The sequence below is a fragment of the Mus caroli genome, chromosome 17 (assembly GCF_900094665.2).
Source record: "Mus caroli chromosome 17, CAROLI_EIJ_v1.1, whole genome shotgun sequence".
NCBI lineage: Eukaryota > Metazoa > Chordata > Mammalia > Rodentia > Muridae > Mus > Mus caroli.
In genome coordinates this window covers 9,099,465-9,117,300 of record NC_034586.1, presented here as the reverse complement: position 1 = coordinate 9,117,300, position 17,836 = coordinate 9,099,465, and the positions used below count along the sequence as shown (strand labels likewise).

Genomic DNA, 17,836 nt, shown 5'->3' with positions numbered 1-17,836 from the left:
CCACTGAGCCATCTCACCAGCCCTTTATTTTATTTTTAAGGATTTATTTATTTGTTATTTATATGAGTACACTGCAGCTGCCTTCAGACACACCAGAAGAGTGTATAAGATCCCATTACAGATGGTTGTGAGTCACCATGTGTTTGCTGGGAATTGAACTCAGGACCTCTGGAAGAGCAGTCAGTGCTCTTAACCACTGAGCCATCTCTCCAGCCCCCCTCTCTCTCCCTCCCTCCCTTCCTCCTTTCCCCTCTATTTTGTCTGTATCTCTCCATCTCTTTCTCTCCCTCCCCCTCCCTTCCTCTCTGTCTCTGTCTTTGTTTTCACTCCCCTGTTCTCTTCCTTCTTTCTTTTCTCTCTTTCAAGACAGGGTTTCATGCAGCACTGGTGCTACCAGCTCAGTGCTGCTGCCTGCTTTGTGGTTTCTGACAGCTCCTGTGAGTTCACCAGCTGAAGGTAGCAGATGCTATGACTTTTGTGCTAACATAGCCCTACATGGCCCTCTAGTGGAAAGCACGTCCCAGCCTTTCCCTGGCCAGATAGAAAGGCTATCGTAATGTTTATGTAATGAGGTCTAATAGTGCAACACTCATGTGCTTATTTTTATATGAATATTCCATGGATGAACTTGTCCAGCATATGCTGGTATGCTAGACAACTTGAGCATAGGTATTCATGTGAAAAAAGTCATTAGCTTCTAAAATTCTGGCCCTATTTTAGATGTTGATGAGTGCCTGCATTTTCAGTGGTCTGCAGTCAGAAGCAGTCATAAGTCACAAATGTCCCTCCCCTAGTGTGGGTGGCAGAGATATCCCAAGATTGACAGGTACTGTGTCAGAATTTCACTAGAAATGCAAAGCAGGCAAGCTCACAGGTGCAAGTGAAGCACCCAGGGCAAAACTGCTTTTAAAAGGGCCAGGCTCAACAGTGCTTCTTGCTACTTGGAGTCTCCAGGTAATACTACTTTAGAGGAAGGTGATTGATTCAGATTCCATCTGTCAGGATTCCATTTGTAAGGATCTTAGGGACTGGCTGGAGTGTATGTTGGGTGCAGCTGACCCATGTGTGCACAGAACATGGGAGAGGACAGGTAGGATGATGCAGGGAGTGGAGGCAGTGCTTGTTCATCCCCTTCTCCCTCCTCTCCTCCCTCACTGTGTAGTGAGGGCTCTGGCTGGTGAATGCTCTGTCTCTGCTTTGAGCACACCTTCCAGGCTTCCCTTCCACCTTCCCATAAACTCCTCCCACCTTCCCACTGACTCCTCCCACCTTCCCACTGACTCCTCCCACCTTCCCACTGACTCCTCCCACCTTCCCATGGACTCCTCCCATACTGCCTCCTCCCTGGGAGTCAGAAGCTGAATCTGGTTTTATTCACCTTTACTGCACTGTCCTTGTGTGAGAAGGCCGGTATCTAGTGGCTCAAGGGTTGAGGTGGCCCTGAGCCTGAGGCCAGCACTCAGCCATATCTCCTCACCCCACCCAGTTCTCTCAACCGTCCCCTCCTCTGATGGCTTGCCTTTCATCCACAGAGCAGCCTCTACAGTGAGCAGGGCCTGGGGGTGGCGACACTCAGCACACTCTATGCCTCTGTGCTGCTGTCCTCCATGTTCCTCCCGCCTATCCTCATCAAGAAGTGTGGCTGCAAGTGGACCATCGTGGGCTCCATGTGCTGCTATGTGGTCTTCTCCCTGGGCAACTTCCATGCCAACTGGTACAGCCCCTCTAGCCGGCCCTTCCCAGTGTGTGTGTGCCTTCCTCTCTGGCTCCTGACCCTGGTGGTAACCCTTTCCTTGACTTGGGATCTCTCCTGGGGCCCTGCCTTCACACACATGGGTGTCTTCATGGTTATAGAGTATCCGATGTAGATGATTCTCAGGGAGATTCAGCCAGCAAGGGACCAACGACCCATTCCCTGTACCCTCAGATTTTGAGAATAGGACAGAGGGAATCACTGGCCTGCGTGGGTGCACACTGATCCCTACCTCCATCTTTGCTGGGTCTTTCTGCAGGTACACCCTGATCCCTACCTCCATCTTGCTGGGCCTGGGTGCAGCCCCTCTGTGGTCGGCTCAGGGTACCTACCTCACAACCATGGGAAATCTGCAAGCGGAAAAGGCGGGGAAGCTTGGCAAAGATGTGGTGAACCAGTATTTCGGCATCTTTTTCCTGGTATTCCAATCTTCTGGAGTGTGGGGCAACCTGATTTCCTCGCTGGTGTTCGGCAAGATGTCCACGCAAGGTAAAGGGTGAGGGCTGAATGGCCTTAGGAATATCCAGGTTTTCATGGGAGCTACATGCGGTCCCAATTCCATCTAAATGCCTGTCCTTACTGTGGAGGCAGGTGGTCCTGCACCTCTGGGGAGCAGCCAGGAGGCTGAGTAGTTGTCTTTTCCACAGGTACCCTGTGGAGGTTGGGAAACTCTTTGGGAAAGGGTGTGGTAGGGAACCTCAGAGTCACCTAAGACACCCCCCAAACCATGCTCACAGCACAAAGAAGATTTGCCCCAGAAGGACAGACAGCAGGGATAACGGACAAAGACGTAGAGGGAGAAGGGGAAGAGAGCAAGGGAGAGGTGAGGAAAGAGGCAAGGGAGAGGGGAAGGGGTGTTTGTCCCAGAGTGAGGGATGCCACAAAGGCCTGACTCTAGCTAGAGAGGAGACACATGTGGCCCATAGGCAAATGGCGGTTTATAAAGCTAAAATGGGAAACCCCGTGTTAGGATGAGATGTTTAATTTTGATTGGGCATGTTAACTGGGTGAGCCACAGGAGGCTTTTGGTTGCTGGACTTCAACACTTTGATAACTGGACCTTGGCAGTCAGCCTCAGTAGGAGGAAGTGGCCAAATAAGGGAATAGACCTTGAGGCTAGCTTTAGGAATGTAGTCTAATGATTTTTTTTAAAGATTTATTTATTTATTACATGTAAGTACACTGTAGCTGTCTTCAGACACTCCAGAAGAGGGCGCCAGATCTTGTTACGGATGGTTGTGAGCCACCATGTGGTTGCTGGGATTAGAACTCTGGACCTTCGGAAGAGCAGTTGGGTGCTCTTACCCACTGAGCCATCTCACCAGCCCATCTAATGATTTTTTAGCAAGGTAGAGGGAACTGGGGAGAAGGGCAAGGCCTGCCAGTCCCTTCAGGTGTCATGGGAAAACTGAGCACTCCCAACTTCCACACAGGTAGTAGGGATACATAGAGTGGCTAAGAAGAATTTACCTGCCTCATCTTCCTATAAAACTGAGCCACAGGTCAGTGTTATGTCCATCTGTCCAACTCCTTATCCCCTGACTTAGGGAATGTTCCAGGCCAGTCTTCCCTCAACCCCACCCACCAGGGGCAGAGCCAGCATCTCCTTCATGCCACATTCTGGCTGAAGGATGTCAGCCTTTCATTCTTACAGCAGAACTTTCTGGAAGTGACAGGCTCTGGATCGGAATGATTTCCTCCCTCCACCCTGGTTCTGATGACAGGAAGCTCAGAAGTCACCCACCCACCTCCTTCCCTCATGATGACCAAGTGTCCCAGGCAGGGAAGACACAAGGCATGTGGTCCTGTGCGTGATCACGGTCATTCAGCCAAACTGAGGACAAACCTAGTCTCTGTATCACATCAGGTGAAAGAAAGGCCACAGACTTTGCTTAGATACAGCCAGGCCACCATGTCCCTCAGTAATGAGATAAGCCCCCACTGGCATGCCCAGAGACTACCCTAACCTAGACAATAGTCCCTCACTCCCCAGAGAAGGGCCCACAGGCTTGTCTCTTACATGATTCTAGATCTTGACAAGCTGACAATCATTCATAGTAGTTCCAATTGTGTGTGTGTCTGTGTGTGTGTGTGAGAGAGAGAGAGAGAGAGAGAGAGAGAGAGAGAGAGAGAAAGGTGTTAGGCATGTATTTATCACTGAACCATGTGCATGTAGTGCCTTCAGATCCCAGAGCAGACATGAGATTCTCCGGAACTGCAGTTAGGGAACCAATCCTCTGCAAGAGCAGCCAGTGATCGCAACCTCTGAGCCAGCTCTCCAGCCATCACCCGCCACATTGTTTTTTGTTTTTGTTTTTAACACATAGAGGAACCAACATTCATTTTCTGAAAAAAAAAAAAAAAAAAAAAAGTATCATGAAGCCACCTGCCACAGGTCACCATACTTTGACCTCTGACTTCGGCCTTAGGTCTTTAGAATTCTTACCTCATCGTCTTTATTCCAACTTTGTAGAGGCCATCCCAGAGGAACAGCTCATGTCTTGTGGAGCCAAAGACTGCCTGATGGGTCCAGCGGCCACCAACAGCACTCATCACCCCTCCCAGCAGCTGATCTACACACTGCTGGGCATCTACACTGGTATGTACAAGTGCCCAACCTCTTAGTGTGCCCGTAAGCCGACATTCTCCATAGAAACCCCAGCCACCCTTACCTGGCACGAGAGACGCCTCGATCACGAAGGCAGTCACCCAGGGCAATGGTTTCTCATTGCACTCTGGGTGTGTCAGCCCTTGTGATTTTCCCAAATGTGCAGAATGCACTGTATAATTTGCAATAATGGGAGGCTATGTTTGTGCTTGCCCTTTAATAAATAAAGCCCTACCAGTTATATTGGGTGCTGATCTCTGACAGCTAAGTCAGTGGCCAGGACCGTCCAACAAAGCCCCATGTAATATGGGCTGCATTGTTCTAGGATGAGGATGAGGTGGAAGAGCGAGAAGGAGGTGGGAAGTGGGTACCACAAGTGGCCTCTATGTTTCTACCTTCTTTGATCACCTGAAATCTACACGTGTGCTCAGTCAATATCTTGCTTACATTGCTGTGGCAATGCAGAGAGCAAGGGATCCTAGCTTGGGCTTTCTCATATCCACCCCAGCTGTGGTGGGGGAGCCAGATGCTTATGGAACCTACTGGGCTAAACTGGTGTCCCTGCCTGCTCCCACTGTTCTTAGACAGTCATAGAGAACCTGGGCTTGTGAAATGGCAGTGTTGTACAACTGGGGCGGTAGATAATTCAGGCTTTGGGCATCACATGGTCTCATGTGTCACTCACTATTATCTTTGTGGTGGGGGGAAAGCCACAGATAACCTTGATGAATGAGTATGTTCTTTTCAGTAGAACTTTAGCTATATATGTCTATAAGAGGCTGTTAAGGATGTCTTGTCCCTCAGACTGTATAGTGTCCATCCTGGCTGTTGAGAAAAGCACAGGCCACAGGCTGGTGTGTTCTTTGTAATTCTAGGGCTCCTCGTTTGTGGCCTTGTGGTACCTCCACAGTGGGGATACCCACAGGCCTACAGGCCCCTCTCAGTACATTCTCTGGTAACAGCCTCCGTCCACACACATAACTTATACACTGGATAAATCCTGTTGCCTACTTAGCAGGTAGAGTGGTTTAGGAAAGGAGGCCATGCCCAAGCTGGGTGGAGACATCGTCTTATTCTGAGACCTGGAGATTGTCTATGACCCTTTTTTTAAAAAAAAACACATCACCATAAACAAATAAGAAGAGATAAAAATGGACTATAATGTCCATAGTGGCATCCCTGGAGTGGTTACCTGGGGTTTCAAAGCATTGCATCCATAATGAAGTCTCTTGTGGTGTGTCTTTAGAGTTCTGTGTCACCAGCTCACACCTTGGAAGGTCCTGAACCTCTGGCATGGGGTACATACACCTCTGATTAGAGGATGTGGCTTCTGAGTCCATGACCCTGTCACTCGCAGGCTCTCACTGTTTCTTGTTAGAGATGGCGTTCTCTGTGCCACTCCAAACTTGAAGTCCCTGGCTGCAGAGTGGCCCGAGAAGAGGGAGCTTCCCACCATCAGTGGAGAAGAGACGCTTGTTTTCAAGCTCTACCCACAGCCAACATCTGGATGGTTAGAAAAGCACAGGGTGTTCCCATGCCCGGGCACCTGCTCACTTAAGGGTGACCGAAGAATGCTCATGGCAGGAGCTGTCCAGCCTGCTCCACAGCTAATCAGCACCACTGAAATATTGCATTAGAGGGAATGCTGTGTAGTCAGGAGAGAAAGCGGCTGAGTTACTGAAAGCTTTGAAGGGATCTGGACTTTTCTGAGTGTAAGTGTGTTAATGAGGAGGTTTCTGTGATGGGCACTGAGACTGGGTAGACCATCTTGGCAAACATTAGTCAGAGAGGTGGCTTCATAATCCCATGGTTCAGTAAGGCTGGAGCACAATGACATAGTCGAGCTACATCGGTGTCCACAGAAGTGCCTGTGGCTGAGATGGGAAAAGGTATTGGTAAGACAGACAGGATAAAATCATGTCATTTTAAAGATTGCTAGGATTTAGCTGTTGGTGCTGGGAGCGAAAGGGAAGAAACACACACCCCGGCTGAGTCTGACCCTCACTCCCAGAGTGAATCTCACATCCCTGGGGAACTGCCCTTGTCAGAAAGAATATCAGTGTTCAAAAGAAGTTACAAAAGACACCTCTCACCACTAGGGGCCAGAGGGGCCTCTGTATGAACCAAAACACCCACTTGAATGTCTGTTTCCTGCGCAGGGGGATGGAGCTGACTGGAGAAGTAGGGTGGGCAGAGCATGAAGAAAGATTTATTGACTCTGTGCATTTCGGTTGTGGATGTACAGAATGTTCAGGGTAAAATGGATACTTTTAGGTTCTTGTTTCGTTTTCTTCTCCCCCTTACAGATAGCCTATTTACATTCCAAATGCGACAAAAGGTCCCAGGACCCCTGGTGCCCTCTGTTAACTGTCCCATAAGCACATCCCTCTCTGAGGTCTGCCTGACGGGACAGCACACACCTGCCAGGTGTTTAATGCAAGAAGAGATTTCTGTATCCCTCTTCAACAGACACAAAGCTCTCACCATCTGTCTTGGGGGACTTTTGTCTTTTCTTTAAAAACATGCTCTTCCTCTGTGGGTGGCCTGCTGTGGGTGGCTTCAAGTGAAAGCAAGCCACAGGTCAGCTATAGACCTAGCACATATGAGATCAAGAGCAGCTTGTCACTAGTTACCCAGTGGCTAGCTGTCCCACGGAGATGAAGAGGGGTGGAACACGTATGACCCAGGTATCACTGACACCCGTCCATGTGTCCTTCTAGGCTGTGGTGTCCTGGCCATCCTGCTGGTAGCTGTGTTTCTTGAGTCCTTGGAAGACAAGCTTGAGAATGAAAGAGAGAGGAAGCCCAGACCACCACCTCTCTGGTCCACATTACTGTCAACCTTCATGCTGTTTAGAGACAAGCGTTTGTGTCTCCTGATGTTCCTGCCACTGTACAGTGGGTTTCAACAAGGGTTCCTCTCTGGAGAGTACACAAAGGTAGAGAAGCCCAGGGCTCATGCTGTGTACCCGGCCTCTACCTAAAGGGACCTTAGGGTGTCCCAGCACCAGTGGCCCGGGATCCTTGAGTGGATTCAAATTCATGGTTTTCCCAGTCCTACAATAGCTGAATCTATGATTCGAGACATTCGTCCCTGCCTTCTTATCTGACTTCTTCTTATTCCTTGCTAGGCAGCTGTCTTCTCTAGAAAGAACAAGGCTGGCAGAACGTAGCTGTTCCTAGCTGTGTGTGACACCCATGTCCTGGAGCCCTCCCTATATTCTCACAGTTGTTAAACACAGGGGAAGGAGTTAAATCTACGGGCAGTGCTGGAATTCTTCCCCATGCCCGCTTTCACACCATGTATTCCAGTCAAGAAACCTGTGTGGCCTGCTGCTCTCTTGCTCATGCCCCACCTGGTTTTTCTGTGCTTACAGAAGTCCCCTCACCTAGGGCAGTACAGGCAGTGTGGACACGCAGAGTGGGCCGTGCCTAGTGGCAGACACAATCACAGCTACTGTCTTCCATAGGGGCCTGTCCCCAGGTTCTATTGTTCTGAGGAGCCCCGGTGCTTCAGGAGGGAGGGAGGGAGCCACCTGTGCCAGGTAGTCCCTGGCTGAGACTCCTTTATGCAGGAGGCAAGGCAAGGTTGGGATCACTGCTGTATCCCCGGCCCTACCCATAAGCCTTGCCTCCTCATCACGCTAGGAATATTTCTACCTTATCCCCACCCTTAGGCCTCCCTCCAGAATAGCAAGACAGTACCTACCCAACCTAACCTGGATTTTCATAAGCTTCAGCTATCTCTGGATAAATGTGCCTCAAGCAATATTTAGCTGTCCTGGGTTTATCGAGCAATACTACTCTTTTAACTGGGGGAGGGGATCAGTCTTCTGTCTTTATTAAAGAAGATTAGCAACCAAAGAGCTGTGTTTTTGATTCATCCAGTAATGGAGGCCAAGTGTTGAGGCTGCCCTATGGCTTCCCTGCCACAAAGGGATGTCCCATCTCCTTCACGGGGCCTTAGGCCCGATAGGAAGTGATGAGACCTGTCAATGTTCTTGTGAACTGTGTAAAATAGTGTGTGTATCACACCTGTGGCAAAGAATGTATAGGAAGAGATTTTCCCAGATGCCTGTCCATTCTGGTCGAACCAGACCCTCTCCCACATGCCAGTGTAAATACAGGTCCTGGGCCACATCCGCATGTCAGCTGTCACATGGCAGAGTCAGACTGGAACCACAGTGGGACCTATAAGCACAACTCATTGAGCTCTTTGCTTCCCCCTAGTCTTATGTGACCTGTGCCCTGGGCATCCACTTTGTGGGCTACGTGATGATCTGCTTCGCAGCTATGACTGCACTGTGCTCCCTGCTGTATGGGAAGATCTCCAAGTACACGGGCAGGGCGGCGCTCTATGCGCTGGGTAAGTAGACACTTGTCAAGGAAGCATACACAAACCCGGGGCAGGGAAGGCTGTAGAGGAACCTTGGAAAGGGAAGCCCTGTGGGTGTGCTTTCCTGCCTCCCTTCTGTTCTTCCTGTGCCTCCAACACCTCCTGCCTTCCTCCAACAAAAGGAGTTACATGTTTCCCTCTTACAGGGATCTGCCGTAGAAGTCATCTCAAGGAACAAATCCAGACATGTCACTGCTCTGATTTCTCCCAGTCTTCTCTTATTGTTTCTATACTGGTTAGATGCCTAGCTCACATTGTAGGGACACAAACTATGGGTCTCCCAGCCACACAGCAGAGACTGTGGTCCTCACAGCATAGAGGCCTCCCTAAGAGTCAGTCATACACTCATACACCGGAGCTTTCTCTCACCATCCTGCTTCTGAGCATGGTGTGAAAGCGTTAGAAAGACTGAAAGCACAGGGGTTCTGATGGTAGTCCTAGTGCAGGCTCCCCGAGGTCCATCTCAGGCAGAAGGAACAGCCAATTGCTGCTCTGTCTTGTTTCCTCTGACCAGGAGCAGCCATTCACTTCTCTTGCATTGTGGTCTTCCTGCTGTGGCACCCAAACCCCAACCAACTGCCTGTCTTCTTCGTCCTCTCTGGCCTGTGGGGAATGTCTGACGCTGTCTGGCAGACACAGAACAATGGTAAGTGCCCAGCACAGGCTAACAAGGCCTCCATCTCCCTCAGTCAGCTGTCCTTGAGGGTAGCAAGGCCAGGAGGCAGCCACCAGGGTGCAATCTGGGCACTCTTTGTGTGGATAGTAGAATCCTCCAGTAGAAGGCAGGTCTGGAGCCCAGAGAGTGAGAGAGACAGATAGGTCTCGAGGACCATGCTCTGGATCTGAAGTGAGTTCTTATCCCCAATTTTGCATGACATAGAAGGAGGGTCCAGTTTGAACAGAGGCTCCATGCAGCAGAAGATGGTTCCTGAAGTGCTCACAGGTGTGCACAGATGCAGAACCAGAGGAAGAGATAGCAAGAAGGGCCAAAGAGCATCCCGATAGGGGCCACAGGACACTAGAATGCATGCCACTGTGTTCTGTGGACATGAGGCCATAGAAGATGGATAAAAGGATGCAAAGGAGAAAGACACCTGTGGGTAGAGGTTTATGGTCCTGATAGACAGGTGAGATGGTCTGATGACCCCCAAGAGAACCACAGGCAGGGAGTGTGACCCCCCTTAACCCAAGAGGACTGATTGGTGGTTGGCAGTTGAAATGACTGTGTAGAAGCGGAGGTAGATGTCACCTGAGGAAGACCTTGCCCAGTCAGAATGCCTGACCAAGAGGTCAAGAGGACCAGCAAGTGAGGGGCATAGCTAGACACAGGAAAATGCACGTGTTTGGAATGTTGCTGTCCCGATGGGCTGTGGAATGGGGGTACCAGACCCAGGGGCTCACCAGGGAGGCTCCAAGAGAGTCAGTGGGGAGGGGGTGTGTCAATGCTGTGTCAAGGTTGGGGAAATGCCAGGGTATTTGCACTGGATTTGCTAGAGGCTCTTGCTTCTACCCCAGGAGCAGTCAGAGGGCTTCAAGGCTGAGAAGGATGCAGGATGCTGTGTGGCTGATTTCTCTGCGCAGCTGACAGGGTGTGCATTTGGGTGCCGGTTATAAATAACATAGTAAGCTGGGCGCTCTCAACCCTAAGTCCTGCACTAACACCCAAGGTCCTGGAGTGCCTAAGGATCAGGTAGGGAAGGGCTCTGTGTCTGGAAGGTCTTAATGACCCCAAGGGAGTTCTGAGACAGATGTGGTTCATAAATGACCCCTTCCCCACTCTGTTCCATCGGCAGTCAGGACACTTTCAGGCTTAGACGCTTGCTAAAGGAAACCCACGGCAGGGTTGCCAGGAAAGGGAGGCCCGGCTACTGTCTGTGGATCTGCATGTGACCATACCACGCTACTGAAGATGGCGGACCACATCCTCCAGAGCTCGTCCTTGCTGCAATCCCAATGTGCTGTCCATTTACAAAGCTGGAAAAAAACACCCTAGGGAAACCGAAAATGGCCAGGTATAGAGGCCCTGCTGGGACCATAGCACTGTTGGCTTTAGTGGAAACTGAACCTAATGACAGGCTGTGTGTGGTTGGTACCCTGTATCCAGTTGTTTTTGACCAAAATCAGTAACTAGGAACAAACAGCTAGACTATTCATGGGCTGGACTGGGCTCCTGTTTGTAGGAATGTATGGGTTCAGTGTGTGTGTGTGTGTGTGTGTGTGTGTATGTATGTGTGTTGGGGTTAGGTAATCAGAAACCCACTTTAGCTTTTATTGGAAGTCCAGAACTATAAACTAGTGTCATGGCAGATCATGTAGGAATTTTAGACACCCTACACTGTCAGCACCAGAGAGAAATTGCATCGAACCCCGTACAGATCTAACAGAGTTCACTGAAACATACATGAAGTCTGCATGCTGGTGTCCTGAGCTCACTGCAGTTGCAGAAGCAGTATTTATGGAAGCAAGGAAGACACTGGGACAGACAGCCTGCTTTATCTCCCACCCCAGCATCAAGAGATTTCAGCAAAAACAGTTTTTCTCTTTGACATATAATGGATAATTACCTTAACTCTCCCTGTCTTTATATGGACTTGAAATATTCACCAAGAGTATCTTTGTTAAGCTTTGCAAATTATTCAAGACTGTATACACACACACACACACACACACACACACACACATGTGCATGTGTGTGTGTGATGAACACTCAAATCCAGTGAGTAACTTGAAAAACGACTTTGTTGAACAAGGGATGATAATTTAAATTGAGATAATTTCAACCTTTTTTGTACAGGTAAGAGCATACATTTTGTTAAAGATAAACCAGCTTCTCGGGGAGCAGTTTCTTTGAAAGCCTGTGCCTGCAGCCACCCCAGTGGGGAGTGTTGAGCGCAGAGTCCCTGCAGCTGGCTCCTGCCCAGTTCCCCAGAGCACAGTGCATCCACACAAAGGCATCCAAATGGACGTCTGTTCCTTTACAACATGGAAAGTTGCATGTAGCTTTGGCCACATGTCAAGAACAGTGCTGTGTGAGGCTGGGGAGATGGGATAGTGGGTAAATCCACTTGCTGCACGAACAGTATGTGACCTGAGCCTAGATCCCCAGGTCAGAGCCTGTAAACCCAGCACTGGGGAAAGGGAGAGGAGACTGGCTGGCCAGGCACTCAGCCGAAAACCAGAAAGCTCAAGCTCTAGTGAGAGACTCATCTTAAGGGTTCAGACTGCTATAGAAGAATATTCAATGCCCTCCCTGCCCTCCGACTGCACATAAGCACATAAGGGACAGATGTGGCAATATGGGTCACCATTTTTATCCTCCCTCAGTTTAGCAATCTGTCACAGGACTCGGACACTCGCTCCTCCTGCTGGGGCTAGGTACCCCGAGGGCTCTAGGAATCTCTTCAACCTCCCAGCAGTGAATCTCTGCCTATCTGCTCATTCAGTCTGACAGCTGAGGGAGGTTGGATGCAGTTGCTATAGCAACCCTCACATGCCATGGCAGTGCATTTAAGATGTAGCATGTCTCATCTAAAAATACACTTTGCCCTGTTAGCTGCTTGAAGAGTTTTTTTTTTTTTTTTTTTCAAGTTCATAAGTGCATGAAGTCTGACTCCTTCTGGGTGCTCCATTTATTTAACCCGCTTTCCCAACAGATGAGATGCCTGTTCGCTCCTCACATAACCTCATCCAAGGACTAGAGTCAGCGTCTAAGTCACTTCAACCTTGAGTGCCTTGAATAGATGAGGCAGACAGGTCAGGCTGAGGCTGAGAGCAAAACAAATCTCTTTGTAAACAAACAGGTTAGTTCACAATAGTCTTATGTTTCTAGACAAGCTGCAGAGGCAGTACCAAGTCTGCGCAGAGCCCGTGTCCAATCCCCCAGTACTGAGCATCTTCCACAGCCAGGCAGATCTGGCTGCTCTCTGGAAATGGGTTCATTGTGGCTCACAAAGGGCAGATATTGTGGGATTCCCCCATTTTACCACAAGCCTCCATTTCCAGCTGTAGGAGCCTGTGTTGGATGCCACCTTGCACTTGATATCCATGTCTGTGAGTTAATACAGGGATGGTCACCTGCTTGCCATGCCCCCTTGTCATCCATCTAGACATTGCTGATATGGACACCTGTTTTCCCATGTGACTTCCCTTGTCTGTCTGGTTGTTAGTAATGTGACAAATGAACATCCCTTCCCCTCCGTTGTCTGTCTAGTTTTAGCTCACTTGGACAACTCTCCCGCAGGGCTGGTTTGATTAACAGGCATCCCCGAAGGGAAGGTGGCAGTTCTGGCTATGCATCCAAACCCTTAGCTTCTTTGGCTGTGTGGTGACCTGGCTCCTTCTGATGGAAGTGTCTGTGTTGGCAGCGAGGAAGGAACAGGGCCATTTCTGCTGGTCCAGTTGCCAGGTAGATCACCCTGACCCCCCACAGTTACCAGCGCTGGAGTTCTTATTCTCCCAGCCTGGAGCCCTCCAGCCCAGGATCCTCCATGTTGATCCTTTCTACCCAGGATCCTTCACTCTGGGCACCCCATCCTGTGTCATCCATCCCAGGGCCCTCCCTCCCAGCATGCTCTATTCCAGGTTCTCCATCTTCGAGCCCTTCATCCTGGGTCATGCTGGGAAGTCAAGCAGGGTTTCTCAGGCAATGTGGGGCCTGAGGAGAAGGGTTTGTGTGAGTAGGAGCTGGGTGGAGCTGGATCAGCAGTCTGGGGCCTGGACAGACCATGGAAGTTCACCTGGTCTGTTACTGTCTCATTGGGTCCTTCCCTGATGTACCTGCTACTCATCCATGCCATGCAATGGAGTCCTAGCTCTCATCCACACCTATCAAAAATGTCCCATCCCAGCACAGAAAGCAAAGGAAGCAGTTTTCAGGCTGTATGAGTTTTACATTTGCTGTGACCAACAAAAAATACCATCGGTGGGGGACTAAGATAATCACAGATTCTCTCACCCTGGGGTGAGATTCCCTCTGCCAGACTGACAGACTCTTCTACTCAGAAAGGTTCAGGAATGAAGGCACACGCATACACATACACACACGCTCACACACACACATGCTCACATATATACACATGCACACATATACACACATGCACACACTCATACACACATGCACACAGGGACACACATACACCCATGCACACAGACACGTGCTATGTGTCAATTTAAAACTAAAAACAAACCAAAACAAAACAAAACGGCTGAGAACATTAACAAATAGAAGTCACAGAACTAGTAGTAGAAGTTTGAGAAATTTCCAGAGGCCTTGATTCCACCTCTAAGCACTTGGGGGTGGGCATCGCCCACTGGAATACTACTACCCAAATGTTGGTGGCATACCCTGAGAGGACAAATGTAGGTCCCATGAATATAACTGATTTCTGTTTAGTCCTGGGTGCTGGGGAGGAGCTGCCCCGCACCTTGCACAGTGTTGCCTTAACCACTTGGCAAAACAGACCAACTGTTGCTTGCTTGAGTAGATACTGGAGGTCTTCTCATGGTTTTCCCCTTTAAACATCTTTCCCTCAACCCCCTTCTCATGGGAATCTCAAATTTGGCACAGTGGTTGTTCTTTCTGCTAGCAGCTAAACAGTAAATCGTTGGTTATAATTGGATTGAGTCTATGGTCTTTCCCAGGGTTCACAAACTCCACAACAACACACACTCAACTCTTTGCTCTCTTTTCTTCATCGTTAGAGAGAGGACTGAACAGCTCCTTCCAGGATCTAGTGCTCTGGAACTTCCATGTATCTCCTCCCATGCTGCCCACTGCCAGCTATCGTCTGACTTGTCAGCATAATTCTGTGCTTTTACTATTTTTTAGCAAGAAAAACATCCAGATATTTTCAAGAAAACTGGCAGAGACAAAGCCTGTGTTCAGGACACTAATGGACCATGTTTGAGGTCTTTGTGTATGTCTGTGTGTCTATGGGTGGTGTGCATATATGTGTTCGTGTTCTTGTGATATCTGTACGGTAACTGGATGTATATGCACATGTATATGCATGTGTGTGGATGTCAGAAGTCAACATTATCTTAGTCATTCTTCGTCTGATTTTTTGAGACAGATTCTCTCTGACCCAGCTGGGTCAGCTGGTGAGCACACCCTGGAAGACCTCCCTTCTGTCCCAGCACTGGGGTTGCAGGCCAGCACCTGGCCTTTTCTGTGGATACTGAGAGTCTGAACTCAGGTTCTCCTGATTACCCACGAGCACTTAACCCACAGAGCCATCTCTCCAGCCCTGTCTGAGGTTTTTCACAACACTTCATTCTGGTCTCTCCTCCACAGCTCTTTTCGGTGTCCTGTTTGACGAGAACAAAGAACCCGCTTTTGCCAGCTACCGCCTTGGGGAAGCCATAGGGTTTGTCATTGCCTTTGGCTACAGCTCATTTCTGTGTGTGAGTACCAAGCTCTACATCCTTTTGGGTGTCTTGAGTCTGGCCGTGGTTGGTTACGGGACAGTTGAGTACCTGGAAGCCAAGGCTGCTTCCAAGGTCCTTGGTGCAGAAACGAAAAACCAGACAGAAGAGGAAGAAATGAAAACAAAAATGTAAATGTGGACAAGTGATGGCTGAGAACCCAGCCTTGGTCAGCAGAGGCGGTCCACGTAGCAGCGCTCAGGACATAGACTCGACTCTCCACAACTGTTTCGTCAATATGTGGACATTCTAAAGATCATCTATAGTTTTTTTTTTTTTTTCTGTATTTTCCGCAATTTAACAAATTTCTAGTCTAGTTTTCTACTCATGGAGATCAAAAGGATATGCAAAGGGCTGGCATTATAGTCCAGTGCTAGTGTGCATCCTTAGCAAACACAAGGCCACACGATCAGCCCACAACACTACCAAAAGGAAGCCGTAGCTAGGTGCTGGGGTGGAGGAAGTGGCTCCGTCAGGAAAGCACTTTCTAGGCTGAGCACGAGGACCCCAGTTTGAACCCTCAACCCATGTTTTTTTTTGTTTGTTTGTTTCTTTTGTTTTTTTGTTTTTTGTTTTTTTAAATCAGGGAAAGGTAATGTGCACATATAATTCCTGTACTGGGGAGGCAGAGGCAGAAAGATCCGTGGAACCATTGACTAAGTAGCCAGGAGAGCCAGGACCATGAGCTCCCGGTTCAGTCCTGAGATCTTGGTCCCAAGAACTAAGGTTAGTAGCAACCAAGGACACATAATGTCTACCTCCTACCCAGACACACAGACACACACACACACACACACACACACACACACACAGACACACACACACACCACTACACATGGAAGTATCTACTAATTTAATGGTAGATATGAATTCAATCTCAAAAATTTCCAGAATGTTTACCTTAGTTTTTTGTTGTGCTTAATAATTGGAAGAACCATCATATTATAAAATATAAACACCATAATTGTACAAATGGGCGAACACCTAATATCACAGTTTTTACAGATGGGTACAGGAAGTCACCTGAACAAAGACACTGGGCACTTTTGCGCCTCTTAAAAGTTCCCGGGGGATTTTCTAAATAAACAGTGAAATTGTTTTCTGGATCTATGTCTTGCCCAAATATGTTTTCTAAAAGCTCATGCAGATCATAAATCATACAACACATACACACAACACATACATGTATACTTGTGCATGCATGCTTGCCACGTTGGGGACTATACGTGTTAGAGGCCGTGGAGGGTTTCCAGATGGGATGCTGGAAACACAGTTCTCACTCTGGTCAATGTCAAACACACCTCACACATCGTACCTGCCAGCTGCTCACGCTATCACGGTGGAGTCAGACAAGGCATGTGTGTTACATGCCACATGCCCACTCTATCGTCATGACCCCAGTGGTGCCTTCATTTTTCTTCATCTTGAATAGCTCTATTAATGGCACAGCTGCCAGTTTTTCCACCCATGCTTTTTTCTCTAAGTCCTTTGTCGGAGATGGCGGCTACTCCGCATACCTTGGTGTTCCTACATGGAGCACAGTACTCCCTGGAGAACAATTCTATCTTCTTCCAGTGAGTTTTTCTTCTCTCCAACCAGTGCCCTGAGGGGTCATCAGTGGCAGAGGTGGGGAAATTTAAAATAGGACACAGGAGCTGGAAAGATTTGCCTGTATTATGCAGAAGTGTACCTGTGGCCTAAGGTGTTTCATGCATGCAAATCCCTGTATCCTGAATGACATTCTGAGGATGGCATGGAGTCCTTAGGAGAGGCAAGTCTGGGGGGTATTGACAGTGTGTGGATCTCACTCACACTTGGCTGATGGGAACCGGATGCCTGCTGGTCCTGCTTTGGAAGGCCTTCCTACCTGGGACCTCTCATGTCTCTCCCTGGTTTTCTTCCCCCTCCCTATCATTTCCACTCTGCCCCACACTGGCTGACTTCAATGGCCCAGCTTCACAGACAGTGGCTCCTCTGAGGTGTAATCCTGTTTTCTCCTAGTCCATCCTTCATGCTGAGAATGGAAAACAGGCTCACGTGTCACACAGACCCGTACCGCATGAACAAATTATGAGGGCTTCGTCTCTTCACTTGACAGGTGTTTAATTAGCACTGTCTTAGCTCCAGCCAGCAAGGCAGTGGAAAGACAATGCGGTGAGACCATGTGCTTCCACTGTGGAGAAATCTTTTACACAAACAGTGCAATGAGTCAGTAGGCAGCCACTGACACTAGCAATGAGACAGGGAAGACAAGATGTCTGGGTCAGCGCCAGGGCAGGAGAAGAAAGGTTAGGAAGACATTAATGAGGGCAGCACTTGCCCTGAGGGGTGAAAGTAAGAAGTGTTCAGGTTTGGGGTGCACTCTCTATATAGAGTCTGCAGGATGTGATGGTGTAGAGAAGGGGAGCCAAGAAAACTCCAGAAGGGTGACCTAGCAAAGAGTGGTCACCTCCTTACTGGAGAATGTCTTACATTATGGTACTGGGCATGTGACACGTAAACTCTTGCATGCATATTATCAATAATGAGTGAGGCTGAGATTCACAGGAGAGAGGACATGTTGGTTGTTCCCATCAACAGACATGACCGATCGCACATAGGCATTTGCTATCTATCATGCTGGAATGAGGCATGAACACAGCGAGATTTTCTGGAAC

The 17,836-nt window shown here is 48.9% G+C and overlaps 1 protein-coding gene and 1 non-coding gene across 11 annotated transcripts in view; both read left to right on the top strand.

The window, feature by feature from the left end:
* Unc93a (unc-93 homolog A) overlaps positions 1-15,992 on the top strand; it is a 24,588-nt gene extending 8,596 nt beyond the window's left edge. For 9 of the 10 annotated variants that reach the window (XM_021149216.2, XM_021149214.2, XM_021149217.2 and 6 more), the window contains 7 exons: positions 1,533-1,714; positions 2,013-2,242; positions 4,227-4,352; positions 7,082-7,299; positions 8,591-8,726; positions 9,271-9,402; positions 15,049-15,992. In XM_021149216.2, the coding sequence (XP_021004875.1) occupies positions 1,533-1,714; positions 2,013-2,242; positions 4,227-4,352; positions 7,082-7,299; positions 8,591-8,726; positions 9,271-9,402; positions 15,049-15,314 (1,290 nt within the window). In that variant the 3' untranslated portion in view covers positions 15,315-15,992. The remainder of the gene's footprint in view (positions 1-1,532; positions 1,715-2,012; positions 2,243-4,226; positions 4,353-7,081; positions 7,300-8,590; positions 8,727-9,270; positions 9,403-15,048) is intronic. The other variant, XM_029470890.1, reaches the window with a different exon arrangement.
* On the top strand, positions 4,418-4,579 carry LOC115029801. The gene has a single exon (XR_003835363.1). It is a non-coding gene; the product is annotated as a U1 spliceosomal RNA (small nuclear RNA).
* Positions 15,993-17,836: the final 1,844 nt, after the last annotated feature.